At 36.4% G+C, this 22713-nt stretch overlaps 1 protein-coding gene across 1 annotated transcript in view; it reads right to left on the reverse strand.

Moving 5' to 3' along the window:
- tcf7l1b (transcription factor 7 like 1b) overlaps window positions 1-22713 on the reverse strand; it is a 72596-nt gene that overhangs the window by 14875 nt on the left and 35008 nt on the right. The window contains exon 4 of the mRNA XM_048210977.1: window positions 7483-7566. Within this exon, the coding sequence (XP_048066934.1) occupies window positions 7483-7566 (84 nt within the window). The remainder of the gene's footprint in view (window positions 1-7482; window positions 7567-22713) is intronic.

Here is a 22713-nt window from a genome sequence, read left to right on the forward strand (position 1 = left end):
TAAGAGAAAACTTTCTAGTCACACTTTATATTTGGTGTCTTTAGCTTTTTATTTATCCCCAAAATATGGTTAAGTAGGAACACACTTATACAAAAAGCATAAGTGGACTTAGGTTTTTTTAGTATTACAGAAGCTTCACACACAGAAACAAAATAATACAAATATAATGTAAATGTAAATAATACAAAAATTAATGAGCATTTATTTTTAACAATATTTAGGAGAAATTCACCAAAAGAAATGAAAAAGTATTCACTGACAAGACTGTCTGTAGATTTTAGAATTGTTATTATTAATCATTTTTGATAAGGAAAGAGGGCAGATTCGAACCTGTCTTGCCTGCATGAGCATCAAAGCTTAAAGTCATGGACCACTAGGCCATGGGACGAGACCCCCAGAATGACCTTTAAATCCACCCTATTTGAACGTTGGCTGAACTGAATTGAATCAACACTGACTCGAGCTGAATAACAACACTTTTGTCTTCTGTAGAGCTGCTTATAGCTGAAATGAACTTGTTTCATAATCAATGAACTTTACACAGTTACTGAACTGACTTCAGCTGAATAATGACACTATTGTCTTTTTAGAGCTGCTTTATAACAGAATTTGGATCAGAATTTTAAATGAAGGTGACTTGACTTAATGTAAAAGATTGCATATACATTTTTACATGCCACTGACATCTTTTTTTCTGGATGGGACTCCATGAGTGAGAGAGACAGAGGATCATGGAAATGTACAACTGTTTCTTACTTCAAGAGCCACAATTCTCCACTGAGTTGTATTGAAAAACTCCCACGCAGTCGGTGGTTGGTTGTGTACAATATGGATCCCAATCCTCAAGCCACAAAGCTTTCCCATCTGAGGCCTCGTCGCTATGCTAACTTAATCAACTGGCCTAGCTTATCACATGCTGACACACACTAAACAGTGAGGGCCCTGTTGTATTCACACAGACACACACACACACACACACACACTAAAGGTGGTGCAGCAGAATACCAAGCAAACCTGTCTCCTGAATTATTGAACGTTCAGGAGTGAACAGAATAACACATTAGCATACTGACCTTATGGGCTCAATCTGACAAAGCTTAGCATGTGAGTGTATTTGTGGGAGGATGAATACTAACATCGGACAATGTTTGTTTAATCTAACTCTTTTGTTTTGTACAATCTTCAGGTTATACAATCTTCTTATAAATGCACTTGTAATTTGCATATGTGCAATAAAAAGTAACAACTAGAATGTACATTTCCTGAAGAAAATGTGAATGGTGCTTGCAGTGGCAAAACACCGGACTCGGTTGCTAGGGTGCTGTAATTGGTTGCTAGGGCGTGGCTATGAGCTACTTATTGGTTGCTTGATAGGCCAAGTAAAAAGATCCCAGCCCCAAGTCTCTAAGATCTTCTGATCCAAAGATATGATATCTTAGATTTTGTCCCAATGTTAAGTCTATGGGACTTTTTTCAGCCGATTTTTCGTACGCTGTGCGAACATCGTACACCCGATCACTTAGAAAAGTCATAGCACACCTCTCCTCAATAAGCCGGTCGATTTGACACCTCATTCGTGGGTCTAAGACAAACGGTGCGGGACGAGTTACGCGCCAAAATTTTGTTCAGGTGAATAGTAATTACAATACTAGAATGTACATTTCCTTAAGAAAATGTGAATGGTGCTTGCAGTGGCAAAATTCGGCACCGGTTGCTAGGCGGTTGCTAAGGTACTTGGGGTGGTTGCTAAGGTGTTGCTAGGCGGTTGCTAGGGTGTTCTGGGCGGTTGCTATGGTAACCTGGGTGGTTGCTATGGTGTTACCAGGTGGTTGGTAGTTGCCACAGATAGTTACTATGGAGTTTCTATAGAGTTCTTAGCATGTTCTCAGCCCACTTTAGCACTTAGCTAATCACTATTAGCATGTAGCTATTAACTGCTAGCATGTGTAGCATGTTGCAAGTACAGTTTGCTAGCATGAGTCAAAAAAGCCAACCCCCATGTCTCTACGATGTTCTGATGCAGAGATATAGGCATCGCTAAATGGTTGCTAGGGTACTCTGTTTGGTTGCTAGGGAGTGTCTTGGCAGTTGCCAATGATGATACTCCAAAGGCTGCTTGACAATATAAACCAACCGCCATGTCTTTATGATGTTCTGATGCAGAGATATGGATCTTGAAAAACGGTTGCTAGGGTAATCTGGTTGGTTGCTAGGGAGTGGCCTGGCAGCTACCAATGATGATACCCCAAAGGCTGCTTGACAATATAAACCAACCCACATGTCTTTACGATGTTCTGATGCAGAGATATAGATCTTGCTAAACGGTTGCTAGGGTACTCTGTTTGGTTGCTAGGGAGTGGCTTGGCAGCTACCAATGATGAAACTCCAAACGCTGCTTGACAATATAAACCAACCCCCATGTCTGTATGATGCTCTGATGCAGAGATATAGGTCTCGCTACACGGTTGCTAGGGTACTCTGTTTGGTTGCTAGGGAGTGGCCTGGCAGCTGCCACTGATGATACACCAAAGGATGTTTGCCAGTATGAATGATATAAACCAACCCCCATGCCACTATGATATTCAAATTTGAAGATATCCCTCTATGCTTTGGGTTGCTAGGGTGCTCTAAATGGTTGCTAGGGCGTGGCTATGAAGTGTTCAAGGTGATTTGTGATTGGCCGTTTGTTACCCCGAGTCAAATGAGCCCACCCTCATGTTTCTATGACACTTTTATCCAAAGATATTCCTTTGATCTTTTTTAATGGAAGTCTATGGAACTTGTTGCTATGCTGCTCAATATGGTTGCTAGGGCGTGGCTTGATAGCTTAACAGTGATCCTGAGACACTGATTGGTTGTCTGAGTGAAATGAGCCCACCCCCTTGTCTCTATGACACTGTGATCAATAGTGAGTGAGTGACAGAAAGGTTTCTGAGGGCCTGCGTGTGTGAGTGTGTGTGAGAAAGTGACAGTTGAAATTCAAATTTCTGAAGATTCCGCCATTGAAAGTCAATGGGACTTTTTTGGCCGCTTTTTCGTCCCCTGTGCGAACATCGTTGGTCCGATCGCTTATAAAAGTCATAGCACACCTCTCCTCAATGAGCCGGTCGATTTGACACCTCATTCATGGGTCTAGGACAAACGCTGCGGGAGGAGTAGCGCGCAGAAATAAAAGTGGAAGAAAATGAGTGTCTGTGTCTGAGAGAGAAAGGCTTCTAAGGGCCTGCGTGTGTGAGTGTGTGTGAGAAAGTGACAGTTGAGAGAGACGGAATGTTCGTGAATTTGAATTTTTCAATGTAAGTCAATGGGACTTTTTTGACCGCTTTTTCGTCCGCTGTGTGAACATCGTTGGTCCGATCGCTTATAAAAGTCATAGCACACCTGTCCTCAATGAGCCGGTCGATTTGACACCTCATTCATGGGTCTAGGACAAAAACTGCGGGAGGAGTAGCGCGCAGAAATTGTGTCCAGAAGAAGAAGAAGAAGAATAATAAGTATGAGCAATAATAAGAATGGAGCTTTGCCTTTGGCAAGCACCATTAATTATGAGAAAGTCTCAACTATGAGATATAAAGTTATTAAAAGAATATGCAAGTTAGTCACAATTACAAGAAATTCTTACAATTGCGACAGTTTCCTGTAATTAACTTTCACGTAATTTCCCTCATATCTGCTACTTAATTTCCTATAATTACACTGATAATTTGCATGATATATAAAGTAACAATTTTGAGAAATAGTTGCAACTTTTAGATTAGTTGCTATTACAAATGCGAGACATTTACAATTGTTTCCTTTAATTGCACTTGAAATTTGCATACATGATATGTAAAGTAACAATTATGGGAAATAGTCGCAACTGAGAGATAGTTATTAAAAAGAATATGCAAGTTAGTCACAATTACAAGAAATTCTTACAATTGCGACAGTTTCCTGTAATCAGCTTTCACATAATTTCCCTCATATTTGCTACTTAATTTCCTATAATTACACTGATAATTTGCATATGTGATACACAAAGTAACAATTTTGAGAAATAGTTGCAACTTGTAGATTAGTTGCTATTACAAGTAAATGTGAGACATTTACGAGTTTCCTGTAATTGCAACTTTTGCATAATTTTTCTCACATTTGCCACTTAATTTCCTTTAATTGCACTTGTAATTTGCATACGTGATATGTAAGTAACGATTATGAGAAATAGTCGCAACAGAGATATAAAGTTGTTGTTACAAGAAAATGCGAGTTAGTCACAATTACAGGAAATTCTTAAGATTGAAATCTTAATCTGTGATTGAAAATTCACAACTTTCATGTAATTTCTCGCAAATGCAACTTAATTTCTTATAACTGTACTTGTAATTTGCATATGTGATATATAAAGTAACAATTTTGAGAAATAGTTGCAACTTTTATATAAAAAGTTGCTTTTACAAGTAATTGCGAGACATTCTTACATTGCGATTTTCCTATAATTTCAACTTTTGCATAATCTGCCACTTAATTCCCTTTAATCGCATATGTGATATATAAAGTTACAACTTGGAGAACTAGTCACATATGAGATAAAAAGTTGCTATTACAAAAAAATGTGAGTTACAATTATGACATTTTTACAATTGTGAGTTTTCTGTAATCGCAATTTTTACATAATTTCTCTCATATCTGCCACTTAATTTCCTTTAATTGCATTTGTAATTTGCATGTGATATATAAAGTAACAATTATGAGAAATAGTTGCAACTTTTAGATATAAAGTTGCTATTACAAGTAAATGCGAGACATTCTTACAATTGCGAATTTCCTGTAATCGCAACTTTTGCATAATTTCTCTCACATCTGTTACTTAATTTCCTTTAATTGCACTTGAAATTTGAATAGTCGCAACTGTGAGATATAAAGTTGCTATTACAAGAAAATTAAAGTTACTCACAATTACAAGAAATTCTCAAGTCGCAACTACAAAAAGAGTCACAATTGCCTTTTTTTTTTAAACCGAGGCAGACGTGCTTCCATAGAATGCGACAATAAATTCTAATGGCCGAAATACATAATACAATAATTTATTTTTCTTTGCTGAATAGCTAACAATTTCAATAATGATAAAAAGTCAACCTATGATCAACAAGATGGATACACATGTATCACATCAGAACTGAGCTCCATCTTTAGTATCTTACATGTGATATTTTTCAGGTTCGCAATGGACACTTGATGTTTGGTGATAGTTTTCGCTCACCGGAGCAGGTCGTATTCATGGCGCCAGTCTGCTCTTTAAATAAAAACCATAAAGACACACCAGAGCTCACCCCTCAGTCACCCTACTCTCACCTTGACGCAAATTTCCCTCATCGCAGTCTGACGTTCAACATCAGATGTTGTTCTCAAACAACCCTCCAGCCAACGCCAAGGTTAAGCAAAAGCCAAAGGGGCGTCAGGGTGGAGGAACGCCACAGGAAGGAAGACTGCGTTCTCATACACAGCTAATTTGATTGCCATTACCCATCTACACTTCGCATTTTCTGCTGATCCCCTAATGCGAGTGCATGCATTTTATAACGTTATATTAAGTAAATACAATAAAGGCCTAATGGCCCGGCTGGGTGGTGAAACAAGGCATGCTGTGTTTTTAAGGATTATCCCATGGTGCTTCAGAGGTTAGAGAGAGTTCAGGGGTTATTGTGGCAAAGCGAGTCTGAACCGGGTAGCGGAGACTGAAACAAACACACACACTGAATGCCCTCTGGCTGCCAAGAGTCAATGATGACATTGTCAGTCATCCTTCTGTATTTATTATGTCACAATTTATTATGTCTCCCTGTCAGAGGGGATTTCAGACTAAGTAAGAGCAACAAATCAGTCATTAAAAACCACTAATAGCTGCTAAGTAGCTGAACCGTTCTTTAAAGGCTGGAAATAACTGGGTATTATTTAATGGGTATAATAATTAGGTAACGCTTTAATCGGTTTCATTACTTTATTTAGTCACGCAATTTAAACTGATTTATTATCAGATAGAGGAATAATCAAATTGTTCAAAATGTCATGAGACTTTGATTCACATATTTTTATTGTATGAAAAACGTCACTCTTCCGCCCACTCTGCATGAACCGGTTTAGTACGGGTCAGTCTGCCTGCCTCGCCATCTGAGGTTCCTCATGTTGTGTGTTTGCATGTTTCATCCTGACACATACATACATGCTCCACCACATCAAGAATGTAACGCTCGGTTTAAATTTATCACCTCTCATCAGCTTACCAGAGGTGAATCAAACCACACATGTCAGCTAAGGACACAAACTACCATCATGCAAACCCTCTGAACTCCAACCAGCCTGACTGGATTCACACAGATCTGGCCAACAGGGAAGCTCGTTCTTATCCCACAGCGATCACTGCACACTAAGGAGTGGCAAAGATGTACCACGCGTTCTGGTTTGAGCCAGAATCATTTTGGAAATATAGCTTTCATTACTTGTAATGTACCTGCAGGCAACCAAAATTGATTTTAAGACTTGATTTAAAACTTGACTTTAAGTGACCATGTGGAAAATTAATTCATTTTGTTTTCGAACACATTGTAGGTAGGAAGAAGTGGGCTTTTTAATTTGTCCTCTTCAGAAAGGCTGTTCTTAGTGCACACCAAACAGCAGCACTATCAATCGCTTTGCATGGCCAACCGCATCAATTACACAAATCAATACAAGCTCAGGTAGTCAATAAAGATTAGCTGACAACACCCATAGATTAGTTCACCCAAAAATTAAAATTGTCATTATTTACTCATCTTCATATCATCCCAAAACCATAAGACTTTTATTTCTCTTCAAAACACAATTGGAGATATTTTTATTATTACTTTTGCCCTCCTTTGAAAGTCCACGCAACCAAAATTTTAAAGCTTGAAAGTAAAAGTAATCCACATGTATTAAGAGTTTTATTCTGAAAAGATACAAATTTTAAATTAATTTAAAAGATACATACAGAGAGCACATCTAATATGAATAAAATCCTATATTAAACCTCTTCAGAATAAAACGCCTGATTCATATGGATTACTTCACATGTCTTTATGAACTTTTTCAAGCTTTTAAGTTGTGTGGACTTACATTAGATGTACAAAATGATGACAGAATATTAAAAACATTTGTGTTTCAGAGATGAATGAAAGTCCTATGGACATGAAGGTGAATTAAATGAGAAATTAAAATTTTTGTGGTGAACTTACCCTTTAGGTTTGACAACCAGAAAGTTTTGAATTGAGTGTCTTAATTTCAGACAGTATATCCATTGTTGCATTATTCAAAACCAACCTAATGTTTGTGAAATGCTTGAAAAGGGCATTTGTGTCATCTGTTTGTACAATAAATGTCTGTTAGTTTTAGATTTTTCTATCTGATACACTGACATTGTCTTAATACTTTCTGTGGCCGGTGTGTGTGTGTGCCTGTGTGTGGTTTGTGTACTTGTGAGATACTCACTAAGTGTCCTGGAGTAGGTGACCGTGAGTCTTTGAGTGCTGCCGTGCCTGGAACATCCAGAATAGGCCATTTCATCTGCAAATACTGTGAAAAACAACGAAAAGACACAGATTAGACACTAATACTATGTTTTAATTCACATTTTCCTTTTACAGTCGGCATGAAACGTAAGTTGCACGAGTCTTTTCTTCCCTATTGTGACGTATATCTGAGTTAAATGGCTTCTGGAACAAGAACAAATGTAGGGCGGGGCTTGATTTTTTTTCTCCGTGGGGAATTAATTGGATGGTTGTGGTTTGCTATTGGTGGATCTCATGTGAGTGACAGGTTGTCCCGCCCTCATGCCAGTAAACACGTCAGAGAAGAGATGTCACTGCAAGAGGAAGGGAAGTTATGGTTACACTACTTCGATAGTCTGCTTTAGACACTCCACTATAAGAAACTTTGCAACTACGTCAACTAACTCTCAAAGTACATGTCAACTACATGTCAACTAACTATGAATACGTCAACTAACTCCGAATACGTCAACTAACACTCAAAGTATGTCAACTATCAACTAACTCTCATACTATGTCAACTACATGTCAACTAATTCTCAAAGTACATGTCAACTACATGTCAACTAATACTCAAGTACATGTCAACTAACTCAAGAGGACATGTCAACTACATGTTAACTAATACTCAAAGTACGTCAACTACATGTCAACTAACTCAAGAGAACGTCAAATACATGTCAACTAATACTCAAGTACATGTCAACTAACTCAAGAGGACATGTCAACTACATGTCAACATACTCAAGTACATGTCAACTAACTCAAGAGGACGTCAACTACATGTTAACTAATTCTCAAAGTACGTCAACTACATGTCAACTAACTATGAATACGTCAACTAACACTCAAAGTATGTCAACTATCAACTAACTCTCAGACTATGTCAACTACATGTCAACTAATTCTCAAAGTACATGTCAACTACATGTCAACTAATTCTCAAAGTACATCAACTATATGTCAACTATCAACTAACTCTCATACTATGTCAACTACATGTCAACTAATTCTCAAAGTACATGTCAACTACATGTCAACTAATTCTCAAGAGGACGTCAAATACATGTCAACAATCTCAGAGTACATGTCAACTACATGTCAACTAATACTCAAGTACATGTCAACTAACTCAAGAGGACATGTCAACTACATGTTAACTAATTCTCAAAGTACGTCAACTACATGTCAACTAACTAAAGAGGATGTCAACTACATGTCAACTAATACTCAAAGTAGATGTCAACTAAAGAGTGCGTCAACTACATGTCAACTCACTTAAGAGGACATGTCGACTACATGTCAACTAATTCTCAAAGTACATGTCGACTATATGTCAACTAACTCTCAAGAGGACGTATCAACTACGTCAACTCATTCTCAAAGAACGTCAACCATGTCAACTAACTCTGCTTAATATCTGTTAACACTTTTTTGATGGTCCCCCAAAAGACATTTTACTGACTATAAGTAACATTGCGTGGACTTTACATCAACTTATTCTACTAACACCTAACCTATCAGTCTACCAATACTCTCATGAGAGTATTGTGACATGTAGTTGCAAAGTTACTTATAGTTAGTATAATGTCTAAAGTGGACTATCAAAAGTGTAGCCAAAGTGATTTTGATTAAAGATTACAAGGGCATATGAATTAAAAAAAATAAATAAATGATGTGCACAGATAAATCATTTGTGATGAATACTGCATATTCCACAAAAAAAAAAAAGGTCAATTTTGACTTCATGGTGACTTTAAAGCTCAATGGAAAAATTCTGGTACAAAACAGGTGCAGAAACTTCACCTCAGTGGGTGGCAAAGTTAACCAACACGTTTTGTAAGACCTGTTTGCAAAAGCACCTTTTAAAACAGAGCAGTCTGTGTGTTTGTGTGTCTAGACAGGTTTTTTCTGATGACTAACTGTGATTGAATGAGTGAAACAAATGTCAAATTGAAAAGAGACTTAGAATCTTCCAGCATGAGATCTGCCTCTCAGAGGGTCATAAATAAGTTGAACGGTCAGCGGAGAGCAATTCTTCTGGCAGACACCTGTGTCTGTATCTTGTACGTGTGTGTGTGAGTGTAATGGAGAGAGAGTGAGAGTGTGAAATCTGTGTTTGTTGGAGAATGTGTTCCTCCCAGAGCCCAGCTGTGGGCGTCTATCGAGTGTGTGTGTGTGTGTGTGTCGTGTAGGGGACAGCTGAGAGGAAATCCCATGGAGAGAGGTGGGAAAAACTGGACCGTGGTAAAAACACAGCCACATCTATAATGCTCAAGTGAATAGCCCTGCACTTCTGACCTCTCTCTGTATCACTTTAACTATCAGGAGCAGAGCTAACACCATCCCACTCTGTTCGTGCGGCCCGTGTCTATTCCACAGGTGCGCTGATGGTCACTAATGCACAATGCGGCTTGTAATGAATGCAGAGGTTGTGTTCAGATCTTCTTGTTTTGCTCCATTTGGTCTTATGGTCAGAGCTGAAGTCTCAATGGAGTTCAGTTCAGACATCTGGTTTGTATATCAGCTTTTAACTGCCGGATACAGCAGATTTTCATGTGCACGAATTTCTTTAGGCTGCTCAGGAATTTAAAATTCATTAAAAACATTTAGTCAAAGTTAATATTCTCCTACTAGTGTTTGAGCAGAGTGCATTAAAGCGCATCAAAACTGATCCTGTTTACTTTAACGCGTGTTCCTGCTCCTAAAGGTACACTGGAACTGAGAAGTGTGTGGGATTTACTTTGAAACTACTTTCACTCAGAAATTGCTAGTAAATTTCACAAATAATTACAGGGAAATGACATGTAAAGTACAATTTTGAATTAGAAAGACTGAAATAGTATTCTCTTGTAAAACATACTCCAATAACCTTTGAAAAATCATTTTTTACAGTGTACACTACAGAAGATTTTTTTTTTTTTTTACTTTAGAAATGAATAGAGCCACAGGAGCAGTGCCAACAATAACGTGAAAATTATTTTCAGGTTACTGATAAATGGCTAATATTAAATTCTGTCTATAAATAAATACATTTCAAAAATTAATAGTTTTTAATGCTACAATTTAATTTAGGATTCACTTTATAATTGAAAATATGTAAGATGCATATTGATATTTGTTCAATATAAATGACCAAAATTGTGTGATATATCATTCAACCTTAATAAAATGCTCTTAATTAACTATTTTATGCCTATTGCATTGTCCTATAGCAGTTAGGGGTGCATGATATATCGGCCACCATATGTTCATTTTTTAATGTTATCGTTATCGATCTGATAAGTAAATTTGGCTGCTATATTAAAGCCCATAAATAATGGATTATTTCCTTCAGCTGAGACACTTCAGACACTGTTCACATGATGGTTTTGAATCGCTTGAAATATGATTGGTATCACTTTGAAAAGGAAAAATACAGTGCAGCGTACAGCGCAAATCTGACATATAGACTACAAAAAATTATAATGAGAACATAATTGTGTGCTTGAGACATGGCTTTTAAATGGTGAGACTTTTGTTTTTGTAATCAGGCTCTTAAAAATTATATAAAAATTTGGATTCAGATTTATCGGCCAATATATCGATTATCGGCTTTTAAATATAAAGAATTATCGGTATCTGCCAAAAATGTAATATCGGTGCATCCCTAATTGCAGTCAAAGCTGTTAAGACAAAAAAAAATTACATATTTATTGCATTATGCATGGTTATATGCAAAAAACACACTGGAGTTATCAAGAACAGCTCGCTGCACACTGATTGGATGATGGCCTCTCTTAAAATCAAGCCAATTGTGATTCTTCTTAACGTTTATAGGTTAATTATCCACATTGTTTGTGCAATCAGCATCTGACTTAGTCAAGACAAACTCTAAGCACAAATAAACACGCCGCACCATGTTAATATGATGTAAATATGATAATTGGATTCAATAAACCGATCTTGGATGTCGCTCATGACCGCAAATCCAGCCGGAAAATGTGAAGCCTCATCCGTGCTGCTAATGAATTAATGTGGGGTCCGGTCCACTTTTACATCTTTGACCTTGCTTTCAAACAGAGCGATCATAGGAAGGAAGTTTACACGGCTATGGTTAAAAATGGAAAAGACATTATAGCACAAAAGGAAGAGGGGAGGGAGCGGGAGCGACAGAGAAAGAAAAAAAAACACTTTCAGGAATGAGTTTTGTCTGAACAGGCCAAGGGTATTGTTTCCTGACAGCTGGGTGAGTCGGGGGGGCAGATCGGGCCCCTCGTTCCCATCCACAAGAGAGGAAATTCTTGGGGTCGACATCAGTCATCTGCCCTACTATCCCCTGCCACACACACACACACACACACACACACACACATCCCTGAAGCTGATGTTAGGGAAGGAACACAGGGCCACACAACTGCTAAAGAGAAACAGAAGGCCGCCATTATTACTCTCTTTAGTTGCTCTTGTATTATCCCACACAGGACTCCAGGCCAAGATATAAACACTCACAGATCTACATATTAAGTCATAAAAAGTATTGTTAACATTACAGTGGCTTCCAGTAAAGATGCCTCGTTCCAGTAAAGGTCTCTAGATCTGTCTCCGATCATTACCAGTGCTTTAAACTCGATTTTACATTGATTTGACATAAAATGCTACATTCTTAAGCCTAAAAACACATGGTTTAGTGAAAGAAAACTTGAAAGACTTGAGAAATTTTGAGTTTTCCATAGTGACATTTTTAATCAATCAGTCAAATAAATCAATTCAATTCAATAACATTTATTTGTAAAGCGCTTTTCACAATTCATATCGTTTCAAAGAAGCTATAAAGAAAATGCACGTCAACATGAGTGATCTGTTATCAGAGGTGAGTCTGTGCAAGTTATGTAATTTCAGAAATGTACATGTACAAATCACGCAGTTAGCTAACAATCTATTAATTTAAACAATGTATTAATTTAAGGCAGAAACAACAATTAATAAATATTTAACGTAAAACGTTGTCATTTCTTAAAATTTAAGATTTCCATTATTGTGTCTCTTTCAAATATGTTCAATGAATAAATATTTAACTTGTAAATTTTGGTCATTTTTAAAATGTAAGATTTTTCACAATAGCGTCTTTCAAATATTCAACAGTAAATAAATTATTTTTAAACGTTATTTAGCACATTTTAAAATGTAAGCTTTCCATGATAGGTCACTTTTAAAATATGTTAAATAAATTAATACACATTTTTTTACATTTCAAATTCGGTCATTCGGTCATGTAATGGTAAATAAATAAAGAAAAAAATCTTAATGTTATTTGGTAATTTAAGATTTGAGATTTGAGATTTTAATGATAGTTGGCATTTTCATTTATGTTAAATAAATAAATACATATTTAACTTGTACATTTTGGTAATTTTTAAAATGTAAGATTTTCACAATAGCAACTTTCAAATATGTAATTGTAAAAAAAAAATATTTTTAAATGTTATTTGGTATTTTTTTTAAATGTAAGATTTCCATGATAGGTCACTTTTTAAAATATGTTAAATAAATAAATGCACTTTTTTTGAAATTTGGTAATTTTTAAAATGTAAGATTTCCATAATTATGACATATTCAAAATAAATCATTTTTAAATGTAAAATTTGGTCATTTTTAAATGATTAGATTTCCATAATTGTACCATTTTCATTTGAAATAAATTCTCAGCAGGAAATTCTGTAGGGCACAATTTAGTCGAATGGAATTTCACTAAATTATAAAACAGAGAAGTGAAAGAAGACATTGTTTCAGAGGTGGAGAACGTTATATTTGGATTAAAGATTACAACAGTAAAGAGAATGACAAAACTTTTCTCTAACAAATACTTAAATATATAACAGGCATGAATTAAGAACAAGGATGTTAAAGGTTCTCTATATGAAGCGCCTGACGGAACCCTTGAAGGTTCCATTTAGAACCTTTTCTTCTAAGAGTGTGATGGCTGCAGTTGACTTTGATGATTCCAAGAGTACTCGGAATGTGTCCAACATCACCCCCGTCTTCAGCTAAAATTAATTCTTTTCTACTTTTTTGGGCTTTTCAGCCATTCTCAACACCTCAGCCCAAAACAATTCCTGTCGCTGTTGTACGCTGGCATCCTGTCCATTTAGCACTTGAGCTCTATCCAAACACTGGTGCCGCTGTGGTCAGAACCTTGGCCCACTAAAACTATCCTCAAGTTGGCTCAGAGCGAGAGAAAAAAAGCCCTCTCGTGCTGGTCAGCAGAATTCAGCTCCTAAAGACAAGAGTGCTTACAATCGGAAAAGTGCTTTGGGCGGAACGAGAAAGTGGAGCGTTTCTGCGCTGCAATCCTGTAGTAAGTGTTTACAATGACATGGGACTGAAACACACACAAACTCAATTTGCCAATTATCTTTTACAGTACACTTCAGGCGCTGTGCTAATGCGTTGCAGGTGCCCTTGAGTTGAGCTTAAAACAAGACAGACCTGGCATGAAACAGAGAGATTCAGAAGAGGAGAGCGAAGGAGGAGCACCGCAAACATCTGTCAAACACTGCATTGAGATGATATGAACATGACCTTAACATGTTATCAAATGCACACGACCTTGAGGAAAAAATCTAGCAATATACAGTGGTCATATGCAGGCAATGTTTCTATTATACAACTGAAATGTTATAAAATGGACAGTTCTGGCTTTGAAAATAGGCAGCAAGGTGCATTTATACACAGTTGCACAAATTATGTTACAAGGTACACTCAAAAAAAGTACTTTTTTTTTTTTTTTTTTTTTTTTTAGGAATTACACATTTCAGTTAATAGTAAAATTTCACCAGATTGAATAGAATAATCCTTATGTAAAAATATGTAAGGTTTATTTAATTATTCAATTAAAAATGTAAGTATTGTTCAATTCGATTACATTTTACTAATAATTGAAATGTGTAAATCTTGAAAAAAAGGCCTAAACTTTTTTTTTTTTTTGAGTATGGAAGAGTTGTTTATTGTGATTATAATGATATATAACATTATTTTACACTACATTATATTATATTTTGGCCTTTTAAAACAAGCTTGAATATTATAATCTGGTATATATAATAAATTGTATTTACTACTGTTATTTTATTATTATTATTATTATTATTTTTAAATTATTATTAAATATCATGAGTATCTGTGTTACACAAACTATATTACAAGGTCTAAGAATTGTTTATAGTGATTATATTATATTATATTATATATTATATTACATGATATATTATATTTTTTGGCTCTGTAAAACAAGCTTGAGTTTAAAATCTAGAATATAAAATCAAATATATTTACTTATTTATTATTATTATTATTACAAAAGTAATTATTTACTGAATATCCATGCTAAACAAACTATTACAAGGTGGAAGAATTGTTTATAGTGAATAAAATTATTAATTTTTACATTACATTATATTACATCATAATTTGGCTCTGTAAAGCAAACGTGAATTTTACAATCTGTATATAAAATGAAATGTTATTAGTATTATCATCACCATCATCCCAAATGTAATTATTCACTAAATATATGTTACACAAACTATATCACAAGGTGTAAGAACTGTTTATAATGATAATTTTTTACATTACAACAAACTATATTATATATTATATTACACTGTACATGTATACACGTATATGTAAATTATATTTTATTATATTTCACTGTATATTAAATAACCATGGTTTGCATGGTTCTTGTAGTTATTCCATGGTAACCACAAATTAACCATGGTTTTGCTACAAAAACCATAGTTTAACTATGTTTTTTTTTGTGGTTAAACAAATGGTAGTCAATGCGCCAAAAAACATATAATTTTAACTATGATGAAACCATGGTTAATTTTCATAAGGGATCATCATTACAAATGTAAAATGCTTTCGCTGACGTCGCATTACATTTCTAAACTGAATCAAAGATTCCGATGCATTTGGATGCTGGAACATTTTCCACCGTCGCATTAGAGACCCAACACTGTGCCTGAAAGTTTCTCGCCAAGCCGCACAGACTCCATGCAGTGGGTCCCCGTTTCCTCATCCTACATAGAGTCTCAACTTCAAAACTAGGCCTCTCACAGGCCGTCATCCTCCAGCTATCTGATCCATTTCTCTCTCCTCTCTAATTGTCTTCCAGCTCTCTGCCTCGGCCTCCAACGCTCAGAGCGAACATCAGTCGAGCGCTCTCCTAATGAGAGGCAGAACACAGATGCGACAAAAGGTGGTGGAGAATTTTCCAGAGAAAAGCCAAGCACCAGGCCCTTTGGTTTGGTGAACAGAGAGAATATGGCATATGCTCTTGGGCCCGCTAGGTGCCAGCGCCAGAGTCCAATTGTTCGGCTCCTTTCACAGAGAGAGACGCGAACGGGGGGCCAGGAGGCTTTGTCAGCTCGGAGGAGACGAGGCAGCGCTGCCAGGGATGCTGTGAGGCAGATGTGAGGGACATTTGTTACTGAGGGAAAGCGCGGCAGCTGCCAACAGCACCCAAATAGAATCGGCCTGACAAACTTACAGCTCTGCTGTTGAGGTAATGAGGAGCTGACATGCTTTCAATTACTCGCTCGAGATCTGTGCCGCTCGCTTCACAAAGTTTTTAGGCTAAAAAGTTAAGTCTAAAAGCCTGGGTGATGATGAAATCTGTTTTAAGTTTTACCATCAGCCTTTAATAACTTTAGCTTCTTAATGCACATACTTCAAATAAGTTATTACATTAAATATTACAGCTGTATTTTAATATGACAACACTGGCTAGGTAAGTGATAGACATAAATAGCACAATTTCAGAACACAGTGGTAATGCAAAGTGCTTTACATATAAATGACTTTAAAAAGTCACGAGAGCAAAAATAAAGACTAAAGAGAGAAAATATTTAGCTAGTTATACAGTGTTTTGTTGTACATCTAAACTCAACCAACAAAAATCAGCTCATTTTAAAAAGCAAACAGCATTTACATGCAATTTTGGTGACATCAAAACCATTAATAGATACACTACCGTTCAAAAGTTTGGGGTCAGTAGGATTTAAAAAAAAAAAAAAAAAAAAGAATTCATACTTTTTATTCAGTAAGGATTCATTAAATTGATCTAAAGTGACAGTAAAGATATTTATAATGTTGTTACAAAGGCTTCAATTTGAAATACACTCTAAAAAGTAATTCAGGTTATCTGTTACCACAACTTAAATAATGCATGGTTGCAAGTTAAACATTTTAAATGTATTGTTTTAATTAAACCTTTTAAAGTCGCAAACATTATTTTGTAGAGTTCTGTTGACACAATAATGTTGATCATTACATCAACTTAATATCGTCTGTAATTTAAACTCAAATTTCTGTTTATCGGCTTTTTAAAAAAAATTAAGATCTAGTAAGGTAATGAAATTGTGTTGATAACTTCAGAAATCAGGCACTGGATTTCTAGTTCCCAGCATGCTTTGCATAGGACTGGATAAGAAGAATAAATGTTAAAATTAAGTGTTAATGTATTTGTTTTTAGTGAAGGGAAAGACCTGTTAGTGTTTAATGCCGTTATGTTTGACATTTAAAAGAGTTTTTTTTATATTGTTGAAGTTTTTGTGGTTATCATTGTGCAGAAGAGTACAAACATGAAGGTAAACACTAATGACTGCGCTAATGCCAGTGACAATAATATCTTACTTGATCATTAAATATACATGTTAAATAAGTTATGTTATCATGTCATATGATAGATGTTGATTTGAACAAATAGATTAATTGGTTCCAGAGCTACAACTCTAGTAGTTGGAGTGGCTTAATTTTTTGAGTAATCAACCTAAAATGTGTGTTTATGCTACAAATTAAGTTCCTCTAACTCAATGTAGCTTGTTGGTTGAACATAAATTCACTCAAAGTTGTCATAACTCAAAGAAATTGATGCAATCAAGCTTTTTTTTTTTGTCAAGCCAACACATTATTTTTTAAGAGTGTAAATGCTGTTCTTCTGATTTACCTTTCTATATTTACTACAAGACTCCTAAAAAAATGTATCACGGTTTCCACAGAAAGCAGCACAACTGTTTTCAACATTGATAATAATCAAACATGTTTGTTGAGCAACAAATCATCATATTAGAATGATTTCTGAAGGATCATGTGACACTGAAGACTTGATTCAGCTTTGATCACAGAAATAAAATACATTTTACAAGATATTCACATTGAAAACAGTTACTTTAAATAGTAATAATATTTCACAATTTTACTGTTTTTACTGTATTTTTGATCAAATAAATGCAGCCTTGACTTCTTTTAAAAACATTATAAACCGACCCCAAACTTTTGAACGGTAGTGTAAATAGATGTCTATCAAAATCAAATATTCTAGAGAACCAAGTAATAATGCCAAGTAACCACAGTTTTATAGTATAATTCTATTATCAAACCACAAAAATAATATAATGTAATAGCATACTTTTATTCTGCACAGAAAGCGATCATCTGCACACATGCGCTCAGCACCCGTGGATCATGCCAATCACCCAGCGTGAGGCCTGTACTTATTTAGGACCCCCTGATGAACCCAAATGGGCCTCCCTGTGGCCGGTGTGTTAAAGTGTTAATCACATCTCTCAATCTGAGCAGCCCAGCACTGATAACACACACACACACACACACACACCGTCCCTCCCCACATGACAGCCTATTGTCAGAACATGCCATCAGCTTAATACTAGTCATTTACACCTACTGTTAGTCCAACCTGACCACACACCTCACACAAAAGAGGCGAGAACAGCCGCCTGCTTCAAACCGGGCTCCTTTGTTTAAGTGCGTTGTGGGTAATTAAACAATTATATAAATCATTCTTAAGCAAACAAGAAACAATCATGCTAATTGGAAGCAGAGATTAACTATCAGTGAAACTGGGCTGAACTGATGCAGCACTAGATCAGCACACAAAGATCTGTCAGATCTGAAGGAATGCAACCAAACTTCAGAGATTAAACTTGAGCAATGATAGCGATTTGGGTAAAAGAGTCTGGCATTCACAGACGAGAAAACACACGCTCGCTGGCACGCTAGGTGTAGGGTTAATAATAAAATCACCGGTCTATCTTCACTGGCCCGGATGCCGATAGATCCGCATCCCAGAGCGATTTCCCTGGACAGTAACACAATCCCATAGGTAAACTCTGCCACATTAGTGAGTCCGCTCAGCATGCAGGTATGTTTGTTTTGGCCGTTGGAGTTGTTTACCAGCGTGGCTAGACGAAACATTTCAATGAGACTATTTATTTATGCTCTCCACACCATAACAACGTCTGAGACTATTTTCCTACACGGTTCGACTGATTGTTCCTACCCAAAATTGATTCCACCTCTTTTTCCTTGTTCCACAGGATGATTTCCACAATGCAGAAAAATTTAATTTACTGTATATCACAGAATTTGGCAAAATCATAGATTAATAAATCAAAAGCATGGCTAGTGAACTTCATCTCCAGAGCTGCTCGAGTCACATCACCAGCATTTCACCATTTCATTTCATAAAACGCTAACACTTTAGTTTAGGTCCAACTCTCACTACTAACTAGCTGTTTATTAGCATGCATATCACTAGGATATTGGCCGTTTATTAGTACTTATAAAGCACATATTAATGCCTTATTCTGCATGACCATATTCTACATCTCTTAATCCCTTAATCCAATACCTAAACTCAACAACTACGTTACTAACTATTAATTAGCAGTTTATTGAGGCAGAAATAGTAGTTAAAGGGATAGTTCACCCAAAAATGAAAATTTGATGTTTATCTGCTTACCCCCAGCGCATCCAAGATGTAGGTGACTTTGTTTCTTCAGTAGAACACAAATGATGATTTTTAACTCCAACCGCTGCCGTCTGTCAGTCGTATAATGGCAGTAGATGGGAACTTCATCTATAAGAGTAAATAAAGCTTGCTTAGACAAATCCAAATTAAACCCTGCGGCTCGTGACGACACATTGATGTCCTAAGACACGAAACGATCGGTTTGTGTGAGAAACCGAACAGTATTTATCTCATTTTTTACCTCTAAAACACCACTATGTCCAACTCCGTTCATGACTCCTTTAGTGATGTCTGATCGCGCTCTGACAGCGGCAGTGATGTCTAACACTCATTGAAGTATAAGCGCGAGACATCACTGCCGTTGTCAGAGCGCGATCAGACATCACTAAAGGAGTCATGAACGAGTTGGACATAGTGGTGTTTTAGAGGTAAAAAATGATATAAATACTGTTCAGTTTCTCACACAAACCGATCGTTTCGTGTCTTAGGACATCAATGTGTCGTCACGATACGCAGGGTTTAATTTGGATTTGTCTAAGCAAGCTTTATTTACTCTTATAGATGAAGTTCCCATCTACTGCCATTATACGACTGACAGACGGCAGCGGTTGGAGTTAAAAATCATCATTTGTGTTCTACTGAAGAAACAAAGTCACCTACATCTTGGATACGCTGGGGGTAAGCAGATAAACATCACATTTTCATTTTTGGGTGAACTATCCCTTTAATAGACACTAAACTAAAGTGCAACCCATATTTCCCCATACTTTATGAAACAATTCCCGGAGTTCCTTTGCAAGTTGACGGTCAGGAGAAGAGAATCATTAGCTCGTCTCAAAATCTATGAGCTGCCTTCCTTGGCAGCATTTCTGCATTTTGTTGGCGCCTTTACAACTTAGGCCACCTACTAAACTCAAATCTAGTTTAGCAGCTCAATAGGTTTTGAGAGACGGTCTGTTTTCAGACCATGTGCCAAACACCAAACTATAAGAGACACCGCAAGAAATTATTTTGAATATAGCATGCAACAAATCTGGTTGAATGCGCACTTCATCTAATTTCCCATTTTGCCACTTGTGGAGACATGACAGGAATGAGGGACATAAACGGGAAATGGTGGATTTAAACTGCATCACATGAGCACCATCCGCCACATTTTTGACAATTTCCTTCCTCTTTAAAATTTCCTTTAATGCATGAATGAATAAAATCCATGCAGAATGCTAAAAGGAGGCAAATTACAACTATAGACTTCAAGTGTTTGGCTTGAGGTCACCATCAACAGTCCGACATCTGAAGTATGTATCTAGCACTAGGGTAATGGCTGCCATGTTTGAAGTATCTCTGAGTCTTTGGCCCGAGTGAAGTTAAGTGGCTTTGACAGGGCTCTGCTGCTCTCGTCGGGCGTCTATTGTGACCTGCGCGCCCTCCTTGCACTTCCATTCATTGCCTGAAAACACTAAAAACCAAGTCAAAGGTCAACCTGCCACAGTGCACACATTTCCATGGCAACAAGGCCCTATTACGGCCGAGCTCACGGGCCTCTTAACACACTCTTGTGCACAAAAGAACTATTAGTAAGGAAGGACGCATGGAGATGCGTGTGAGCTTCTATGAGAGCAAGGGAAGCATAGAGACGGGGCAAAGGTTTAACCGAACAATTGAGAGATTCCAAGGTCTGACCAGGACTGATGGATGGATCGGGCTTTTAAGGTAACCAACAGTCCATCAAAAGGGGCCAGGACAGCATGGAGAGCCCATTTCCCACTCTATTGAAGACCACTTTTGTTTATTATAGCTACGAAGCAACACAACGATCATTGAGAGCATCCTTTTAAAAAGCATTCCTTCATTTGTACACTCTAGCATGGATATAAGAGTGTACTTGCAGTGTCTTCTCTTAAGATCCTCAACAAAATGAAGTTTTTAGTAAACCATTTAGTGAACATGCAAAAAATGCCATGCTGAAATGCCTTTGAAACCATTTTACTTGGAATTTGCTAGAGAATTTCACAAATAATTACAAAGAAATTGTAAGTAGCTATGGAAGGTTGTTTCCGGCCATGAAATAAAAATAAAGGTAATGACTTTTTATCTCACAATGCAAGATATAAACTCACAACTGCGAGTTATAGTCAGAATTGCGTGATATATAGGGATGCACCGATACCATTTTTTAAGGACAGAGTACGAGTACCGATATTTTTTTTCTGATGCCTATACATTTATTACTTTTTTTCTTTTTCAGTGATGTTGCAAGCAGTTTTCCATGCAGAATACAGTGAGACTAATGAATGTAGGACAGCTTTTTTATTATTAAAGTAATCATTTTTATGTGCTTGTCATAAACTTAAAGCACAAATTTTACTGTGTCCAATAACCTTCAAAGGGCATAATTACCAAAGTCATAATAAAAAACAAAAACAAACATCAAGTCTTTTTTAACCTGCCTTTCAAAAGGTGCTAAACAAATATTACAGAACAAATGTTTATAACATAACACTGTGAACCAATGAAAACAACCTAGGGTGACCAGATTTCTTGAGTGGGCAATATGACCATGATATGAGAAATTTTATTTCACTAATATATATATATATATATATATTATATATATACACATATATGTATATGTATAATATATATGTATAAATGTATATATATATATATATATATATATATATATATATATATATATATATATATATATATATATATATATATACACACACACACACACACACATTTAACATTAACATCTTTTGTTGTTTTATAAACATTAATGACAGACAAATATTTAATTAGGTTACTGTCATTTTAAGACCGAATCCATGGATGTATTATACTGACACGTATCCTTTTTCACCCACCTGTTTACGTCCACTAAAGCCATAACCGACTGTAATTAAGTGAGATACTCCACACAATGGACATTTTGACAACTATTTGTGCATTTGACCATTCAGGTGCAAGGAGAACTGTGATCGCGCGCAAGAAAGAGAGAGAGCGCTTCTGGTCTGTGTCATTCAGCGCAATTTGCATGCAGTTTGCAATGTGTTGGTTGTCAATTAATTTTGAATTATTTCCACACCTCTGTGGCTGACATTGTTTCTGCTGCTGCTGCCACTGGTGTCTCTGTGCACGGAAAATACTGCCAGTTACGTCACGTGAGGTATTGTCTTTGGTATCGGGGGTATTTTTACGAGTACAAGTACATGAGCTTGGTATCGGGCTGATACCAATACTGGTATCGGTATCGGTGCATCCCTAGTGATATAAAGTCAGAATTGTGTGATACAAACTCGCAAATGATAATGTCAAATTGGGAGAGAAAAAAGATTTTTTCTCAGAATTGTG

Source organism: Megalobrama amblycephala, linkage group LG12 (genome assembly GCF_018812025.1).
Source record: "Megalobrama amblycephala isolate DHTTF-2021 linkage group LG12, ASM1881202v1, whole genome shotgun sequence".
In the NCBI taxonomy this organism is placed as follows: domain Eukaryota; kingdom Metazoa; phylum Chordata; class Actinopteri; order Cypriniformes; family Xenocyprididae; genus Megalobrama; species Megalobrama amblycephala.